Consider the following 21380-nt stretch of genomic DNA (forward strand, 5'->3'; position numbering starts at 1 on the left):
GCTGGTTAGCAACTTTACTGAAAGTTTAGAATATGCAAAAGTATGTGCACTTCAGTTCTGTAAAGCCTAAAAATCAATCACAAAACTGTGAAGAAAGAGGTATATTTCCTGTTATGAGGCTCAGTGTGAATGCTTTTTAATCTGGATTGTCACCTGGAATGAAAGATGGATGCATACTTATGAAATGGAGACCATAAGACTTTGAAGGTCAGTCAGTCAGTCACTCATTTTCCAACCCGCCTTAGCCTAACACAGGGTCACGGGGGTCTGCTGGAGCCAATCCCAGCCAACGCAGGGCACAAGGTAGGAACAAATCCTGGGCAGGGCGCCAGCCCACCGCAGACCTTGAAGGTTTAAAAGTCAATTGCATAAAATGTAAAAAAAAAGGTGACAATCAACATATTTGAGTGCCAAATGGATTTAATAGCTAAAGACACATTACACACAAAGCAGTGCGTTCATAGATATTTTGACTCCCCTATCATCTGAATGGCCTATCATTGAGTCCTAAAATTAGCTGCACTCAAAAGGTGGAAGCTTTTTAAAGTGACAAACAGAACAGTGTAGGGGCATACATGCAGAGCAGTATCTTGTTATATGTGGACTATGCAGATGCATAGGGCTTCCAAAGCTGAAAGTGCAGTTTCAGTATATTTGAGGAGTATTCATATTACCTGTTTGTAGCCTGCAAAACCCTATCATCTGTTTAATGAAGCACCTATATGCCTAAAAATTTAATGTAGGCTATAAACAAAACTATAATAGGATGACTCACTGACAGCCACAAATCATGTAAGGAGGAAAGTAACAATAGCCAAAGCCACATTGATACCTAAGATGGCATCAAAATGGGTTTATGCCGCTGGTGCTGAAAAACATAAACAGAAGAAACCTGAAAAATGTACACAGAATAAAGGTAAAGCATTTGTTAACAATGTTGCAATGGATCAGAGGTGGAAAGTGACATAAGTAAAACAACTTTGTTACTGTTCTTAAGTAGAATTTTCATGTAGGCTATTTTATTTGTTTGAGACTTTTTACTTTAACTAACTACAAGGAGATTCACTCAAATGAGGCCCTGAATATGCTGTAATAACTCTCACTAGGGTGACTCAATCTGAATGAAACAACATGCTCCTCAATATATGGAGCTTCGAATAAGCCGGGATGCCCCTCCGTCAGAGAGATGAGATAGGTGCTTGACAGCCATTGTGACGTTTAACCTCCATTTACAACTTCAGGGTGTACACCGCCCATATCCCTTCACTCAGTCACTCGACTTCTCATCAGGATGGTGGTGTACAGTATTGAGCAGCGCATCATTATGGTGCGAATCTACTGGGTCACCAATTCGTTTAAGCGATGTCAACATCAATTGGATGATCATCAGTTAACGGAAGGTTACTTCCAGCAAGATGGGGCAACGTGTCACACATTGACAAGGAGTATGGCAAAAACTGAGTCCTTCTTGACTGATCATTTATGTTAGGTAGAATGCCTAGAGGGGGCTGCATGGTTTCATGGCCTGGAACCCCTGCAGATTTTATTTTTTCTCCAGCTATCTGGAGTTTTTTTTCTGTCCTCCCTGGCCATCGGACCTTACTTTTATTCTATGTTGATTATTTTTCTCTGATTTTAATTCTTACTTTGTCTCTTTCTTCATCATGTAAAGCACTTTGAGCTACATTATTTGTATGAAAATGTGTTATATAAATAAATGTTGTTGTTGTTGTTCTTCGGCAACAGAGTCATTTCAAAGGGGCTTTGGCTACCATGGTCGCCAGATCTGACACCACCAGGCTTCTTCCTTTGGGGCATGCTCAAAGGAAAAGTCTATTGGAACAAGCCTCACACTGTGAAAAATTTGAAGGAAATATCCAATGTGAAATTGCTGATATTCCCCCTTGAACACTTGCCGATACATTCAGGAAAATGGAGTGCCGTGTCGAAATGTGTCTGGCAGAAAATGGAAACCACTTTCAGCATCGCATGAAATGCAATCAATTACACATACGTCAAGGCATATAGCGTTTTTTTTTTTAGTTCAGATTACTTCATCCTAATGGGAGTTACAACAGAATATCTGGGGCTTCAAGTGAATCTCCCTGTACATTTCAAAAGAAAAAAGTCTGTGTTCCCCACAAAAAAAAAAAAAATATCTGTAAGTTCCACTACCTCACCAATAAGTTTCTGCAAACTTGGGGCAAAACAGGGGAAACTAGGCCTGATAATTTTATTAAATTATTCATAACTATAACTTTGGAACTATCCCATTATATATTTAGTTGCCTTTGATTTCTTCATATACAAAACATTAAGCACGCAGAAGAGAATCAAAAGGAACAGCACAGGCATCTTGTTGAACAGTGTATAGCCAAACCAATGTCAAGCAACACTCGACTTATTAATGAGGTTGAAGATACAAGCAGTTCAGAAAATATGCCCCATACAAGTTGTTGGCACAAAAACAAGCCTCGGTGAATGCATTGCCTTTCGTTCCAGCCATAAAAAGACAAGGTGACAGTGTTCAAAATTCACCCTCCGATCTTAAAAAACACATACAAGTAAGTGTGCTCACATGAACTTTTGTTATACTTGCTGTTTGTATATATTATTAAAACGATTACTAAAAATCAATTAAACTATGAATATTAGAGAGACATGATTTTTCAATGACATTATTGGGATAGGCTACTAACTTAATCTAAATATGGTGAGCGTTTGAGCATGCAAATCAGATTTTTACTTAGGTTGAGATATATATCAACATAAATGATATATATGTGATATGATATCAGATGCCAGAGATATCAGATGACAGTGATATGGGGAGATAATTAACTGGAATGGAAGACAAAGAAATAAGATAATTTTAACATTAAAATTAACTGGGCTTGAATTTAAAGTTAATATAAATTCAAGATTAGTTATCAGATTTATATGTAATGTATTCAACTTCTTGACAGATTTTTGTAACTTAATGTATGTTTTCATTGTATTTTTCATTATGTCTTTTCACTTTTACCACTTAAAATAAATAATTGTTTATTAAACTTCTTTCTTATACCTGATTCTTAATCAGAGCATTTTTCAAATAAAAGAAATGTGTATTTTTATACTCAAAAGTAAATTTAGGAAATTTTTACTTTTACTTGAATAAATAGGATTAACACATACTTTGACTTTTACCAGGGTATTTTTATAGATAAGGGTTGCACTTTTACTTAAGTAATGCATTTCTGTACTTCTGCCACCTCTGTAATGGGTAATATTTTTAATTGTAAGCTGTGCACTGCTTTGGTATTCGCCTCTCAGTCTATATGTGTGTGTCTCTCTCTCCAATAGTTGAGATCATAATTATTTTCTCCCTCTGTATCACCCTATATCATTAATTACTTTTTCTCTCTCCAATAGTTGAGATCATAATTATTTTCTCCCTCTGTATCACCCTATATCATTAATTACTTTTGTTTTTACTAATTTAAAGAAATGAAAGCAGAAGTATTCGGAAAGTGACTTTGAAACTTTGAAATTGGGTGCAAGTTTTAAAAGGACACTGTATATTGCAATATTTAGTCATATTTAAAAAAAAAAAATTCTGTATTAGTGTCACATAATTGGAAATTTGAGAAAAATGCTGCCTCTATTGAATTAATGGATATATAGGAGTTCATCCATCCATCCATCCATTATCCAACCCGTTATATCCTAACACAGGGTCACGGGGGTTTGCTAGAGCCAATCCCAGCCAACACAGGGCACAAGGCAGGAAACAAACCCCCGGGCAGGACGCCAGCCCTCCACAGTATATAGGAGTCTCATTGTTTAACTTTTATTGTCATTTTCTGTGGGTTTAAATTGATTGGGGCAGCTTCAGGTAAATAATTTGAAATTTAGATTTACAAATCTAGACTGTTTTTGTCTTAAACTGTAACATTTTGATGTATAGTCATGGATCATTTTAAGGGGTTTGACTCAGATATATTGTAAAGGATAATCAAGCAGAGGTGTGAGGCTGTGCAAGTATTACATCAACCTTACTTCATATTCAATGGGGTGGGGCTTATTATAAGATCCCATGAAAGTGGAGCACAAATCCACTTAATAAATTTAATCTAAATAAAAGTAACTCTATGTGCAAATAAAACTAAACCCCTAAAAGTCGCATTACTCACATGACATTAGTGCAGTAGTTGAGTCCTGGTGCTAATCTCCTGATGAACTCTGGTGTGAGATGTGTCTTTGACAGGTCAAGCTCCTTAAGTTCTCCACAGCAGCTGATGACAGAGCTCAATACAGCACAGTCCAGAAGAGATAACGCTGATCCATAAAAGTCCATCTCTAAATCCTTCCCAATGGAATCTCGGATTAATTTCTTATTCGGAGTCTCACACAGCCACTGACACACTAGCAGAGCTTCACTTTTATCTCGGCCCTTTAGGACCTGTTTTGCTTTGTGCTTCATCCACTTCAATATCCGTATTGCTTTCTTCCTCTCTGACTCCCCCAGGATCCACCCTAGTGTTTTAAACACTGACTGCCTGGCCAGTCCTAACAAGAATTGAATAAGAATCTTAAACTGTCCATCTTTACACAAGTCCAGCTTCACAAGCAGCTCTTCAATGCCCTCTGATGGATCAAGGTAGAAGTAAAAAGCAGCCATAAACTCCTGTAGGGCGAGAGGGTAAAATGTATACGTTATGTGCTCCTGATAGCTTTGTCTCCGCAGGAGCCCAGAGAGGAATGAAGAGGTGATGACTGACTGGAGACCAAAGGTGGATATCTCTTGTGTCTCATTTAACACACGAATCTTGCTATTTACGGCATAATATGCCATCTTTGCCAGCTGGATTAGAACCTTCCTCTGGTCCTCGGTTTCCTGCCTGTGATTGGTAAGGATGATGTGAAAGAACATCACATAGACCTCAGTGAGAGTTCTGGGGGCAGGTCCTCGCTCTTCTTCAGGTGTCATGAAGTAGTTCTTCAGCACACGGCAGATAATCCAGCAGTATGATGGGTTGAAACACATAGTGTAAAGGATGGCATTCTCCTCCACATACTGAAAAGCTTTGGCACCCAGATCTGTATCACCAAAGAACTTCTTAAAGTATATTATTTTTTGTTCAGGGACAAACCCTACAACCTTGACATACCGATCAACTCTCTGCATGTCCAGGGCCTCCAGGGCCATTGATCTACTTGTTATCAGGACTGAACAGCCATTCAGCAATGTCTGACTGATCAGGCTGGAGAGCAAGAGGTTTAGAGGAACACAACTGTCTGGGTCTGAGCACATCAGACTCTGTGTTAAGTCCAGTTTGTGCTTGAACTCATCTAGCCCATCAAGTAAAAACAGGAGAGATTCTGGTTTCTGAAGGATTTCTTTGACTTCTGAATCACTGAGGTATTTGTAATGTCTTAAAATCAGTTTGGTCAGTGACATGTGTTGTTCATTCTTATAGCCTAGAAGGTTGAGATCCCTAAATGTAAACAAGAACACAAATGCAAACCTCTGGTACTGATTGCCATTGGCCCAGTCAAACATGATCTTCTGGATCATGGTGGTCTTTCCAATTCCTGACTCCCCAGTAACCACTACAATGCGGGGAAGTGTCTCACTTCTTTGACTCCTGCTGAAAAGGTGTTCAGTCTCGATTCTCTTACAATTCTTAGTTTCTCCCTTTTTCTCAAGTCGTTCACAAGTCTTCCCATTCATCACAAATTCAACTTTAATATCCTGTTCAATGATCATCAGCTCTGTGTATCGTGTCTCAAAGTCCACAGATCCATTGTGTGGATCACCAGATAAAGACTGATCCTCCAGATTTCTTATGAATTCTGTCACAGCAAGTCTGTGTAATTCATGGAGGCCTAGAAGACACAATGAGAACAAGTGAGGAAAAGGAGGTGCACAGGAGTGGAGGACTTCCTGAGCAGAGACATGCTTTAACTTTAATAGGTGGGTCAAAGGGAGGCACTGGCTTGAATCTCCTTCAAGAGATCCAGACCTGCAAAAAAAATGAAAAATGCAGAGGAGAACAGTACAAGCATCAGCAGTTACAAGAGATGCCATACATTCTACATTAAAGAAATAACTCATTCATGATTTGCCTGTACTGCTGCCCTATTGATTCCCAGTCCTGGTTTTGATCCCAAATGTCCCATGTCTTTGCTGCTTTTTCTCCCGGTACTTAAGTTTTCCCGTACAGCCTGATAATGTGCTGGATGAATTAATTGTAGACACTAAATAGACGCCATGTGTTGGCTTTGTGCATGAGTATGTCCTGTGAAGGACTTCCGTCCTACCCAAGCTGTGTTCAAAGTGAGCCAAGAAGCTATTCATCTAGGGCAGGTTGTGTAGTTAGAGTGCCCAAGATCAAGTAAGATCATAATTTAGGGCTTTGAAGGACAATTGTCAAACATATTGGTACAAGTCAGTACACTCAATAAGGGGTTACACTAAACTCAAAGATCTAAGCTAAATTAAAAGGAGAATTTGCATCAAAACTGTGTGTTTATTGAATGAGCTTTGAAAAATCAAAGGAAAAACAATTTTTACATTATAATAATTTCACAGTTAACACCATCACATAATTTGCTTGTCATGTGTCAAGCAACTCACCATGTGCAAGGTTCTTAATCCCTAAAGGGGAAACTGCCGATAAGCGGATTTCTCCAAAATAATAACAATAATAATAATAATAAAAATTGTAAACAATCATTAATTAAAATAAACATTGGAAACAAATCATTAACTGTTCCTGACAGTGAAAGCTTATTTTCTCACCTTGAACTCACAACAGAGTTTGGCTCCTATAGAAAAATGTATTCTTAAAATTGGTGATCTCTACGTATTAGAAAAGTATTATACTCGTAAGAACATAGTAAAATATAGTGTCTGCTTTTCTTAAGCATTAAGATATAAGAGTCAGGATTAAAAAGACTTATGCCTACATATTTTTATTATTCTGTATGAGTTATAAACCACCACTAGTTCATTAAACCAAAGGTTAGACATGAAGGAAAGCTGGAGAAGGATAGGCCCCTCGCTGAGAGAGAGAGAGAGTGAGAAAGAGCAAGAGAGAGAGAAAGAGAGAATGTGAACTGTTTTGCTGTAAATAATAGTAGTAAGCACCGAGCTAGTAGGGAGTAAGGCCTTGTCAATCAGAAATGATGGACAGAGAGTGGTTTGACACCCTCTAAGCTAAGAAATATAGGTAGAATTAATTAGAGGCACGATTAGAGCAGTGAAATGATAGGAGTCAGAGGAGGATGAATAATGGCTTGTATGGTAAGAACTATAATAAATGTATGAGATGCCTATGGCACAGGGCTCAAGTCGTCTGAAATGAATCTGTATGTGCACTGTAGAATAAAGCCTGATTCTGCTGTCTGTCCAGAGTCTCCGAGTGCCTTCACTGGGGCTGAGGGCGCCTGTGCCAGTCTGCTTCAACACTCTGCACACATTGTCAAGTAGAATAACAATTCAGTTTTGTGCGAAGAATAAAAGTGTGATGAATTTTATAAAGAATAAGATTACAATCAGAGATGTTTTGATTTTTCATCCTTCTTGTTCAAAGTTTTCTCCTGTCACATAAAGGAATACTCCATCTAAAAAAAAGATATGTTTTTTTTCATATGTTAATTACCCCATGTAGTTTGTAATGATGAATGAGAGGGGGAGAAGAAAAAAAAATTAAATGAACAAAGGAGATGAGAAGTTTCTGACAGAACAAGAGTCTGTAGTGAACAATGCTGGACAACAGCAAAGAATATCAAAAAGTCCAAGAGAAAACATTCTCACATTACTTGTGTCACATAATCCACAAGTAAAGTAAACATGCTCTCATAATCGAAAAAGAAATACATTTAGACATGAATCAGCATCTGACCTGCCTCCTTTATTTATATTCATAAATGCAACTGGGATACCTCTGGATTATTTAGTGCAGGCTATGGAACTGCATGGAGGAACTGACCTTTTACTTACTGAAGCAACACGTCAAGAGGAATATGCTCTTCCCGATTATATTTGCACTCGCTTTTGTAAAATCTTTTACTCTGTCATTACACTCACCTCCAATGTCACTTTACAATATCAATGTTATTTGAAGTGCAATGTTGGCCAATGAATAAGCTGCTACTGGACTGGACTCGCATCCAGTGAATAACAGGAGAAGGTAAGTCTTCATGGAAATTAATGGGAGGTGAATTTAAAACTGAAGCCAGGAAGCACTTCTTTATGCAAAGATTTGTGGGACTCTGGAACAAACTACTGAGTTGAAGCAGAAACCCTTACAACCATGAAGAAAGATCTGGATGAGATATTGGGACAGCTTACTTATTAGCTAAATTTTCTTGTCCGTGTGCATGTCTTAGCTGGTTAAATACAATGATCAATGCATTGCATAACTTTGTTAGCATTTTTTCAGACCAAACACAAAATATATTAGAAAAATGTTGTTTAATTCTGCCAATTTATTTTTTTTACGTATGCAACTAATTTAGCTGTGCCACTCCTCTAAGTATTTCTTGTCCAAAAAAATAAATAAATAAATAAATATCAGACAAACCAGCACGTCACAGGCTGTACATCTCCATGGAGTAGCATTTCTCCCCCCCAGGAGCATGACTGGTGCCCCTGTTGCAGTGGGGTCCATCGTCCCCCACCCCACCCCTCATGGTGCATAGCTGGTACAACAGTGCAACAATAAAGTCTTTGTGGCTTAACTGCTCCTTTTCTTGTATGCTAGTGATCTCACAGTACAGGATGCAGACATCAGTTGTAGCAATGTCCAAGAAATGAAAAAAAAAACATGGTATGGTACCAGTGTACAGTTTGATGGGCAGAGTCATACTGCACAAGTACCCACATACCTGTTACATTGTGCAATGGGATATGTGACAAATAATGTCTGTCACTGTCTACTTTTCATCTGGGTTGTTCACTCTTGCCCAACTGTTTCCCTGCTTAAGGATGGAAGAATTGTAAAGCAGACATCCATCTTGTATTCATCCGCTTGGCAAAAATGATGAGACCTCTTCTAATCCACTACATTGGGCGATTTTTTGCACTTGCTCTTCCAATTGGAAGACCTCTCCAATAAGTCCCACAAGCTCCACATTTCAGATCACACAAGTCCAGAAAAAGCTTGGGGCTTGTCCATGTAATTGTGGTAACCAGTTCCTAAATATGCTGGTTTTACAAGATTAACCACTAAATCATATGACAGTCCAAGCTTACTGGGTGTATATGATTTCCCGGTACACAAATTGAAAGACAGCATGTAGCCATTGCTTGAATCAGCCAGCACAAATAATTTTATCCCCAATTTGGTTGGCTTGTCTTTCATATACTGAATTATGATGGCCCTCGCTTTTGTTGCTAAAAGCTTCTCATCGTCTGCTAGCTCTCTCCTTGGGTGGTAATGTGCTTGACATGTAATGTGGATGTCATCAGCCAGAGGTTTGATGTTGCAAAGCTTGTCATGGTGTGGTGTTCCTTTCATCTTGTCATTTTCAGTATCTTCCTCTGGGTCGCCAAGGTTCATGTTGTGTAATAAATTCAGGAATAAATCTCACAATATTACTCCAAGGAATCTGCAGAATTCTGGCCCTTCAAAAAGGCATGAAATAAAAACGGGAATATGTTGAATATTTATAACAGATTTCATGTTTGTCTTTATTGTGTATGCAGTGAAAAATAACTTAAAAACACCCAGTAAGGAATGTGCTGAGGCTGCATCCAAATGGACTCCTTGTCTTCTGAGGGGTGCAAATCAGTTTGAAGGGGCCACACTGTCATCTTGGGATTTCTATGGTACAAATTGTTCTAAAGCTGACTGTAAACCTTGTCATTTACAAGCCATTGTGTTTTGGTTGAAATCTTCATCCCACTCATGAATATTGAGGAGTGGCAAAATTAAAAAATCATGATTTTCTGCTATTTTAATTTATTTTATCCACAAAATGCAGCAGAATACTGTCCCGAGTGTTACTTAAACTGTAAAGCAGCTCATTATATGTCACCCAGAGTGTGATTCATGCTTAACCATAATTGCATAGAATTGAGCACAAGTGGCACACCAGATTAACACAAAGGACGTTACAAGTAAAACTTTTTTAAATTTATAACACTATTTGACATACTTGTAGGTTTAAGTTTCACTTGGCAAAGTTGATGTTTTAGGGCAGGAACAATGAATGCATAGGCACATCATTCAGCCTCAAAAGGTTAACAAAGCAAAGTTGATACCCAATGTACAGAAGCCTAAAAGATAACTTGTCAAAACCTAAAACACAACCAATTGCCTTACTTTGTCTTGAGATTTAGTGCTGACAGTTGACATACACAGCCAGGTGAGCCACCTCAAAATTTACCATTAAACGAACACTTCACCCAAAAATAAGCATTCTTTAAATCTGTTTCAAGAAGAACGAAGATACAACAGACTTTAGCGAGAGCTGGCGGGGTCCAATGCTGCAGCAAACAATACTGAAATATCCATGGGAAAAGAAAACACACACGCACACACCAAGTTACTAGTGTTGAATAATCCACATGTAAGTTATCCAGTTGAACATTAACAGTTGTTTAGCAAAAATGCATACATTTTGTATTTTGCGAAACAAATACTTCTAGAAAATCAATATTGCATGAATAGGATAAGCATTCAAAACAAGGTTGAACCTTTGAATTGAAGGCAAAAACGTTTGACCAATGACTGAGGGGGACATAAGGATAGGACTGTAAGTCTTCACATGTAGATTATAAGATACAAGTAATGGAAACTTTTTGTAGGACCTTTTCATATATCGTTTGCTGCCAAGCACTGGTTTCCATAGATGTCTATTCTATCAGAAATGTTGCTTTCTTCAAACTGCATGAAAACATGAAATTAAAACCACATGGGCCACGATGAAACAAAATATATATAAGTAAATAAAAGAATGCTCCACCCAAAAAGTAGCGGGAGTCAAAGCCATAGAAATCCAAACTGGAAAAAATTTCTCAAGACAACTACAAGTACCAGAATACTCTATGAAGCAAAAGTGAAAGACGCAAAATAAAAGCAATTTTATTTCCTCTCGTGCACCTGCAGCTCTATAAGTAATAGGCACGATTGAGGGTTCTTGGCCAACAGACACAGTAGTACTTAAAAATGTGCTTGGGGAGAGAAAATGAAATGTAAGTGTATCCCAGGTCTAAAGATGTAGAGAGCTAAACCTCCTTAGTTTGGCCTCTGAAAAGGTCATTATCATAAAAAGGGTCACTGACTGGACTGAATGTTTAAATGATTTGCTCAGCATTGTGTGTCAGGAGTTAAAGTTGTGCTTGTCTACTACTGTAACTTAGCTGGGAATCAGAATGCATTGTTAGAGGAGGAATTCAGGCAAAATTTCAGTGAATTCCAAAAGGGTTCACACACTTTCTTACCATTATACCTCTGCACTTTTTCAAAAATGTAAAACTCTAATAAAAAGAACAGCAAACTGCTGAACCCTACAACATTAACATAGATGACCTCTCAAACCACATTAAATCCTTTTAAAAGCACAAGACCTCCCTTTTAGGATCATATACTTGACCCTAAAACTTGATATTGTTATTTTTACACTTACAATTTCCAAATGGATTTGTAGGTGGTGGCTGATCTTCCAGAGTTTCAACAGATGAAATTTCCTCAGTCTTCTTGGTGTCAGACTCTAATGATTCAAACTTTATATTGACTCGCGAAACGTGTCTGCTTTGAGAAGAGGTTAACCTAGTCACCGCTCCATCTTGGCACCCAAGATAAAGGTCATCTTTCTTGACACTCTCCATGTTTTTATATCTGTTTGTCTCTGTGGTGGAAGGCTTCACTTCAGCCTCTTCTTTAATGTTCACTGAGACCAGACTCTCTACTTTAGGGTGGACACACTCCCATTCACAGACCTCCTCCTCCTCCTCAACATTTATGGTTTGTTTCTCCATGATATTGTTGTCAGCTACATACATCTCACATCAATCTGCATGTTACAATAAACAACAGCTTATTCTCTTTCTCTGTTGAAAGAAAAAAAAAAACATTTTATTCCATAAAAGGTACATTTAGATCTAAAGACATCTGAATATAATTTTACAACACTTGCTCAGTTAAGAATTACATTAAGTCAGTCTAGAGATGGTACAAGAACTGATATACTATTAATACCAAAATTAGTAAATTATAAAAGGTACTGGTTGGTATTGGTAGAACCAAGCAAAGGTCGGCTGTGTTACTGCAAGAAGACAATTTACCTAGAAATGACGAGATATGCGAGAAATGCTTAAAACAGAAACTGCCTATGAAAATGTCTCAAGGGGAATTTCAATGTGGAAATGCAGATATTGTGCTTGCTTATCCAAAAAAAAAAAATAAAAAACCTCATACAAGTAGGTGTTCGTCATTACCAATTCATACTCATTGCAACATTAGTTCGTAAATAATTATTACATGATTTGAGAAACCAATAATGTGATTAATTAGATGTAAGTTGTAATCATTTAATATTTAGCATAATGCAACTGAATGTAGCAGACAAAATGGTTTCAAGATTAAATCGCTTTAATATTGTTATACAAAGTACTAAAAAAAGGAACAGAAGTTATGCCATTTATTTTTTGATTCCAACAAGAATGCTGAAAGTCATTCTTTTGTAGTGAAACTCATCGAATTTAGATCCGTGGCATCACAAATAATTAAGGACTAATTTAACATTATCAAGTAATCTAACCTGCAGGTCATTGGGATATACAAGAAAACTGCACAATGCTTTGCTGACAGCAGGTGTAACCAAAAAAATTAAAGGGATGTTTCCAATGAAGTGGTTATCTTTATAACTTTGGCATGTCTATACAGGAAATTAAATGAGCTGCTCCTCCATTTGTTAATACCAACATGAAATGGATTTAGTGTTTCAGTGATCAAAGCTCAGGGCACTGAGCTTGCTATTAATGCAAAATGTACTGTGTTAACAGAAATGCATCAGAGAGAAGCACAGTTAGAAGAACTGTAAAAACAGCAAACTCCACTGCCGAAATCAATCAAATGACACACATTTAGCTTTTGAAGATTTTACTTTTAAAGTCAAACTAATGTTAATTAATACAACAGATAAAATGTTGTGAAAGCACATATACTGTATATTTAAACAGTAATGCGGTCATAATAACAGGGATGCGGTCTCTCTCAATTCAAAATTAATTAGCTACAGGTAATGACAGCCCAGTTAGCTTTCCAGTTCAGGTTCTGCACACATGCTAAGAAATAACAAAAAACAACCTTAAAAATGGCACAACAAAAGCAAGATTGATTTTACTTTGTTTAAAAAAAAAAAAAGAAGGATGGAGAAGTTCAGAAAATTAAAACAACCAGAATTTTACCACTTGAAATGTGTTTTAATGACTCTATAGATAGATAGATAGATAGATAGATAGATAGATAGATAGATAGATAGATGCTAGGGGTCGCTGTTGCCCCTTTCAACCCAACGGACAGACACACTGCACACAGGGTAGAATCACCAAGAGGATTTTTAATTATTGTACTTCCTGTTACAGTGCCCTCAAGGACCTCTGTCACCGTACACAGGCAATTCAACAATAATAATAATGATAATGATAATGATAATAATAATAATAATAATAATAATAATAATAATAATAATAATCATAAATCTCTCCTCCACACCTTCCAGCAAGCATTTTCTTCTGTCTCCCAACTCCGGCCCAGTTGCTGAGCCTTCATTAGTCCTTTATATAGTCCTTGACGTGGAAGTGCTTCCATTCTTCCGTCCCCGTGATTTTGCCAGTCAGGTGGAGGACTTATTTTATCTTCAGCTGGAAGTACTTGGGAATACTTCCGGGCTATATGGAAAGTAAAGACTCCCAGTTCTTCCTGCAGTGTCTCCTGGTGGTACCCACAGTACCCATCAGGGCTGTGAAGCCGAATTCAAAATCCCATGGTGCCCTGTGGGAATCTGGGGTACTGCTTTGCTCCAGTGATCTGGCATCCTGGGGGAGGCAGTGTCCCTCAGTAGCTGTTCCCTCCTCCCCCATCTTTCTCCTCTTTGGGTGTCCCTGCCGTCTGTCAAAATATTATATATTATATATATATATATATATATATATATATATATACAGTATATATAACTCTTTATTAAGATTTTATATAAATATATATATATATATATATATATATATATATATATATATATATATATATATAAAACTCTTTATTAAGATTTTTAACCAGCTAACAATGAAAACTCTCACAATTGCAAATATTACAAACCTAACAAACTCTTTAAAGCATGTAATTACACAAACAGCATTTTAAAAAATAAAAAAAAGTGACTTGTCAGCGAATTACTTTAAATTAAATTAAATGAAATTTAATGGTATTAATTAATTCAACAGTACTGGTTTAATAATGTCTGCCTTTTTACTTTCTTGTATACATAGTATATAGAAAGTATAGGAATCATCAAAAAATTCGACCGAGATTTTTATGAATATTTATGTTTTAGACCTTCGTAAGTCTGAAAATATCATTTTTGAAATTATGTCTGTCTGTAAAAACGATAACTTGAAAACGCTTTGACCTCGGTCAATGAGATTTTGTACACCTGCTTTATATCAAAAATAAGGAATCCTATCAATGTTTGGGGCACTTCTAGTAACTGGAAGTGGTACTTTAACTGAATACTTTTGCAAATTTTCAAGTAAATTATGGTCATAATTACTGATCAATTATTTAAATTTTGCATAGATATTTATAATAATAAAAAGAAAACAAATCAAATTTGAGAAAAATTACTCAACCGGAATTATTTTATTTAAACAACCATCCAATTTTTTGTATCATGGAAAAATGTACACGATATTAAAAACTTTATTCAATATAAAGAAAATATTCTTTCAATAACTATTATTAATTTTAATTTATACATCAGTTTAACAATACTGTATAAAGATTGAACGTGCCATGTAAATATAAAGATGTAATGGGAACAATAAGATGCTACATTCCCATTGCGTTCCTGGAAATACTTTTAATTTTTTGATTTTTTTTTTTTTTATATTTTTATTTCCGTTATCATTACCATAATTAAAATGTAGCTAAATGCAGTTTTACCTATAGCAATTTATTGTAACAAATATTATAGGATGATAACACTTTCATGTTTTCTATGTTTTTAGGTGACTATAACTCTTTTTACTTTGCACGTAATCTAGATAATGCATATGCAATCATGAAAAAAATTCCACCACCATTTTCAACCTCCCTAAGTGCAAACATATTTTAATATATAGTTTGATTACAAACAGAGATAAATAATTGTCAAGTCAAGTCAAGTTGGGAGCATGCATTGGTACAGTGCGTTGCCACACCCACTTCACGATGAAACATCCCAGTTGGCAACCCCCCCAGGCAGACACGCAGTCCAGTCCCACCCTCCGGAAATGACCCTGTATCTGCCACAGTCAGGTGTTACGTGGGCGACCCCTTGGCCTGGTCTAGCCATTCGGGTCCCCAACAATGAGGATCTTACGAGCTGGATCACCCTCGGTGAAACGTGCCACATGGCCGTAGTGCCGTAACTGATGCTCCCTCACAATACAGGTAATGTGCCTCATTCGGGGCTCCATGAGCAACTGCTCATTTGACACAAAGTCAAACCAGCGGTACCCACGGATTTTCCAGAGAGACACAGTACCAAAGGAGTCGAGTCTTCATCTCAGGTCACTGGATAGTGTCCAAGTCTCGCAACCATATAGCAAGACAGGAAGCACCAGAACTCTTGGACTTTCGTCCTTCTTTCCAGCGACCTCATTATCCCCCATGCTTTCCCAATCCGTCTACTGACTTCACAGGAAGAGTCACCAGAGACATGGATATCACTGCCAAGGTAAGTAAACCTCTCGACAAGGTTGACACTCTCTCCACAGACAGACACATTGCTGATGGCTGTGCCGAAGAGGTCATTAAAGGCCTGGATCTTGGTTTTTATCCAGGACACTCGCAAGCCCAGATACTCAGACTCCTTGCTCAGTCTCTCGAGTGCCCCGATCACAGCCTTGTCAGCAAAGTCAAGATCCGTGAATCTTTCTTCAGCAACCGATACCTCACAGCCGCTGGACCCCACGACTTTGCCCAACACCCGGTCCATACAAGCATTGAACAGAGTAGGAGCAAGAACACACACCTGACAAACCCCAGAGTCAACTGGGAAAAACACAGAGGTTCTACCTCCACTCTGCACAGCACTCACAGTACCAGTGTACAGGCCGGCCATGAAATCCAGCAACCCTGAGGGGATCCCGTAAACCCTCAGGATGTCCCGCAGGGCAGCTCGACCAACTTTACGAAAATCGACAAAGGCTACAAAGAAGCTCTGCCGATATCTGTATTTGCGCTCCATGAAAACCCTCAGTGCCAGGATGCGGTAGACTTCTTAGGCGTAAAACCAGAAAGTTCCAGTCGCTGGTGGGTGAGCAAGTGATCACGGATCCTATTGAGGACAACTCTAGCAAGGACCTTACTGGGCACTGAGAGCAGTGTTATCTCCCTGTAGTTGCTGCAATCCAGGCGATCACCCTTCCCTTTCCAGATAGGGACAACAAGTCCTGTTTTCCAGTCAGTTGGGATGATGCCAGTCTCCCAAATGGAAGCAAAGATTGCTTGCAATGCCAGAAGGACAGCCTTATCACAAGCCTGGAGAAGTTCACCCCAGATATCACAGATCGATGCAGCCTTTCCTCCCCTCAGCTGGTTCACCACCTGTGCAATCTCAGTGATATTGGGTGGTTCAGAGCTAATTGGAGGATCAGCCTCACGAATCGTGGACCCAGAGATATCCAGCGTCCTAGCTGGAGGATCATATTAGTGTGTATAATGGATATTGCTGCTTGAAATTGTTGATTTTTAATTTATTATTCACATAAGTCTGCAAAGCCCCATTTTCAGTAGCAATTCCTTCTTCAGCCTAAAGATAAACTTACTAAGCTCACCCTTAATTAGTCAAATGGTTACTTGAAAAAACTTTCTAACTGCATTAGCACAACTGAAACCGGTTATTCTGTTCACTTGCATTACAAGGCACTCGTATCAAAGATCAGCTCTGGGTAAAAAAAGGTCAAAATAAATCAGCTTTCTAAAAAAACATGTAAAAAAAAATTTGGGCCAAATGAAGCTGAATTCCTGTAACAGATTGCCAAGAAACTGAAGATTTCATACAAAGGTGTCTATTACTGTCTTGAGTGAAGAGGGTGAGCTGGATGTAAGCAGGATAGAAAAAGAAGAGGAAGGCTGGGATGGGCAACTGCATAAGAGGATAAGAACATCAGAGTATGTAGTTTGAGAAACAAACACCTTACAGGTCCTTGGTTGTCTTCTTTATCAAAAAAATGCCAAATACAAGGGTCATCTGCATTATTGAAGAAAAAAAAAAAAGACTCTGGGATGCTGTCCAAGGTCTTTGTTATTTTGCCTATTTTATTCTTTTCTTTTAATTTTCCAATTTCACTGTTTTTGTTTTTAACTCTGCCTTTGAGGCAGGCATCCCAGAATTGTCTTTTTCATTTGCAAATGACACTGGTATATGACATGTATTTAAAGAAGAAGTCAACTGAGAAGCAGGAAGTCAAGGCTGGGAGGCCATCAATAAACAGGGCCTGTAAAAGCCCATTGAGGCATTCGTTGTGTGACTTTTGGCTATACAAGAAAGAAATTGTTTGTGGTTTCTCAGGCTAGAGATTCTGATGTTCTCCTCCTTTTATGCAGTTGTCCATCTCAGCCTTCCCCCTTCTTTTTCTCTCCTGGTTTGTTTCAGTTCACGCTCTTCTCCCAAGGCAGTAATAGACACCTTTGTATGAAATATTCAATTTCTTGGCAATCTGTCAAATGGAATAGCCTTCAACACACCACAAAATACTGACATGTTTCTTGAGAAAGCTGTTTTGCTTCATTTTCCCCATTTTTTTACACAGAACTGAACTTTAGGAATGCCAGTACCTTGCAACACAAGTGAACATAACAACAGGTTTCAGTAGTGGTAACGAACTTAGAAACTTTTCTCTAATAATCAATTAGCATTAACATATGACTAAGTAAGGATAAGGTAATGGCACAGCTAGTATGGTACCATCTCAGACACACTGCACATTTTTTGGGATCAAGGGAATGTTCTGTCAATCAGGGTAAGGGATGTTTGTACAAGTAGGTTTTAAATTACAATATCCAAGCTTTGGAGGTAACTCAGGCCCCTTCTGAAGAGACCAGAATTGCCTCGAATGCTTGCATATTGTAATCTTTTTAGTTTAGCCAATCAAAGGTGTCATTTTGCTTAACTTCTCACTTCATCCATAACGGCTAACACGGTACAACACCCTAGTACAGGGGTGGCGAACACCAGGCCTAGAGTGCCGCAGTGGCTGCAGGTTTTCATTCTTACCATCTTCTTAATAAGTGACCAGTTTTTGCTGCTGATTACTTCTTTCAATTAAGTTGACTCGGGCCCCATAGTTGTTTCTTTTTCTTTAATTAGCAGCCAAACAATAACGAGACACAAAATAAGCCGCCACATGACCAGCTCCCCTGTGCCCATCACACAATATCTGAAATTAAAGAGAGGTGATGGTCTTGGTAAGGTTGATCTCTCAGGTCACCAAAACATTTTGACATTGGTGTTCTTAGAAAGAACATTAAAAAAAAACAGTTTTCAAAATGTGTGCTGTGGCAGAATGAGAGCAGCAAAAAGCCATGGAATTAAATAACAGGTTTAATTAACAGCAAGAATTGGCTTCTCATTAAGAAAGTGATTGTAGTGAAGTTAGTTGGAGTTTGAAGCCCCAGTTTAGCTGGTCATCTGTTAGCTCGTTTCACATCTCATTTCTGCTTGGCTGTCATTTAATGAAGAAAAGAATCAATTCAGAGGGCTGAACTCTTCTAACAGGGCTATTAAAGTGATGGGGAAAAAGTTAATTAGCAGTGAAAACTGGTCACTGACGAGGAAAAGGGTTAGAATGAAAACCTGTAGCCACTGCGGCCCTCCAGGCCTGGAGTTCAACACCCCTAACATACACAATGAAGGAATTCATACATGTTTGGAAGTGAAAAACTATTCATCTGAGAAGTAACCAGGTTTCAGAACAAGGACACATTAAATTGACAACTGCTCAAATTGTGGACAGTTGTACTTGGCATTTATTCATGTGTACTAAAGCATTTTTAATTTGTAAAAAAAAAAGAAACAGAAATGAGATTTCATTCTGCACAATTGTGCTGAACTCTGTGTTGTTTTGACAGATTAAAGCGTCATTAGTAAAGTGGTGCAAAGCTAATTTACACCTAAAACGGTGCATAACCTGGAGTATTTTAAGTTTTCCTAGTAAATGTCCACTGTCTATAGGGTGATTTACTACTCGCTCACTGTATTTCTTATCTATGTCTATATAAGCCAAGGAATCTATTTATTTAGTGAGATCGCCTGATGTAGAACAGAGAGCTCATTTCTTGCTCTCTAAAAATTCTTTTGAAAAATATACAATGTAGGAGGAGCTAACAAACTCTTAAACCTTACACACAACTATGTACAGACAGGGATGAGCTCAAAAAATTTTGTTTTTTTAACAATACCTTTAATATGTTTCCCCTTGCTTTGATGAACACGGTGTGTTCAGAACACCACACATCACGATACAACTACAAAATTTTAAAAACGTGAACAGAATTGATAAGGCTGTAGCTATTTGGTATAGATATGTTACTTAAAAATGTGTAAGTACATTCAGTTGTAAATACGCATCATAATGGGCGCCCCCAACACGGAGCACTTACCCTCGCGACAAGACCCTTCGTCTCGCGTAGCAACAAATGTAAGACAGCAGCAGCTGTCACTTCAGCGTCACGCAGCACTCCACCAATGGGGCACGTGACGGTTTTCTCCGTCACCAAGTAGATATGAGAAGGGTGTCTCTGCAGAACACTGACCCGAGTGGGCAGATTTCAAGTACTGGAAGTGTATTACAGGGGGAGGTTAAAGAGCGTTGTTCTGATTGGCTAAAAATATCTGATTGGCTGTGTGAAGGGACTTCTTATCATAGCGGAAAAAGAATCTTAGTCTGGATGCGTGCACAACAGCATGCAGAAACAATGGGGGCGGATCGGATGTGAAAGGACTCTGTTTGTGTGCCTTTTTGTACCCAAGTAATTGTTGTGCAGTGTCTTTGTCTTCAATCTCTGAATGTGTAATTGGATGATGCAAATTATGATGCAATTATACAGAACCTGCATAATATTTAAAATATAACATCGTACAACAGATATTGAATGATTTTACAATGCAACAAAAATATTAAACTTACCGGTTACTGTGAAGATGGAAATTCAAAATTAGTTTTTGTTTTATTACAAATTAAAAGTATAGATTAAAAAGTATAAAAATGTTTAGATAGAAAAAAAAATTGCACACATAAATCTATACACTCAATGGCCACTTAATTAGGTGCACCTTGCTAGTAGCGGGTTGGACCCCCTTTTACTGTATACAACGACACTGCAAGCCCCCATCTCAGTTGAATTGAACATTGAAATCACACAGCACACGACTTGGCATGAAAAACAACGTATAAACCACAACCAAGGCAGGTAAAAGTTAGTAAAATTGACAATAATGTAAAAGATAAAAATATAAAGTACTTCAAAGTGTAAGGTGTAATGAGTGCCAGATTACAGCAGCCAGTACATGTATTATGAACAAGATTTAGGAGTCTGGATATTAAAGACGTTCAAAGTTATTATTGAACGACTGGAATTCTTTTTGAAATAAGTTGTTCGGCAGTCTGTTAGTGCGTATTTTGATTGACATTACGTTTTCCTGAGGGCAGAGGTTCGAAGTGTTGATGACCAGGATGAGACGTGTCCTTGATGATGTTCTTTGCTCAGCTATGGTACCGGGTGTTGGCAATGTCCTCGAGTGAGGGAGCCATTTGTTTTAAAAGCTGGTGTTAGGTTTGTGGAATATCTACGCATAAATAATCGTATAAAAGGTAAAATGCATGAGCATTGCACAGAGACAGAATATTATTAAGGAGCTAAATACACATTAATTTGAATATTGCAGCAGAATATAAATATATATTGGACAAGAGAAATGTTGGTATTGTACAGTCATATTACTGTGCTAAGGGGATGGGTAGATAGACAGAACGTACACATAACACAGTGAGGAGAATAAATGTAATGTGCAGCGTATCTGACATTGACACCCGGAAGAATGGTAGGTTGATTAAAAAAAAGCGTGCTCAGCAGGAGATCGCGTGTGGATGTGTGTGGTTATAAATTGGAACGGTACCG

The 21380-nt window shown here is 38.0% G+C and overlaps 1 protein-coding gene across 4 annotated transcripts in view; it reads right to left on the minus strand.

The window, feature by feature from the left end:
* LOC120533248 (NACHT, LRR and PYD domains-containing protein 3-like) overlaps window positions 1-20032 on the minus strand; it is a 34814-nt gene extending 14782 nt beyond the window's left edge. For 2 of the 4 annotated variants that reach the window (XM_039760032.1, XM_039760029.1), the window contains exons 1-4: window positions 19863-20026; window positions 13713-14108; window positions 11623-12046; window positions 4176-5871 (exon numbers count right to left, since the gene is read on the minus strand). In XM_039760032.1, coding sequence (XP_039615966.1) covers window positions 4176-5871; window positions 11623-11998 — 2072 coding nt within the window. In that variant the 5' untranslated portion in view covers window positions 11999-12046; window positions 13713-14108; window positions 19863-20026. Of the gene's footprint in view, window positions 1-4175; window positions 5872-11622; window positions 12047-13712; window positions 14109-19862 lie in introns of all 4 variants that reach the window. The other 2 variants (XM_039760033.1, XM_039760030.1) reach the window with 2 other exon arrangements.
* Window positions 20033-21380: the final 1348 nt, after the last annotated feature.

The sequence above is a fragment of the Polypterus senegalus genome, chromosome 8 (assembly GCF_016835505.1).
Source record: "Polypterus senegalus isolate Bchr_013 chromosome 8, ASM1683550v1, whole genome shotgun sequence".
Lineage (NCBI taxonomy): Eukaryota > Metazoa > Chordata > Cladistia > Polypteriformes > Polypteridae > Polypterus > Polypterus senegalus.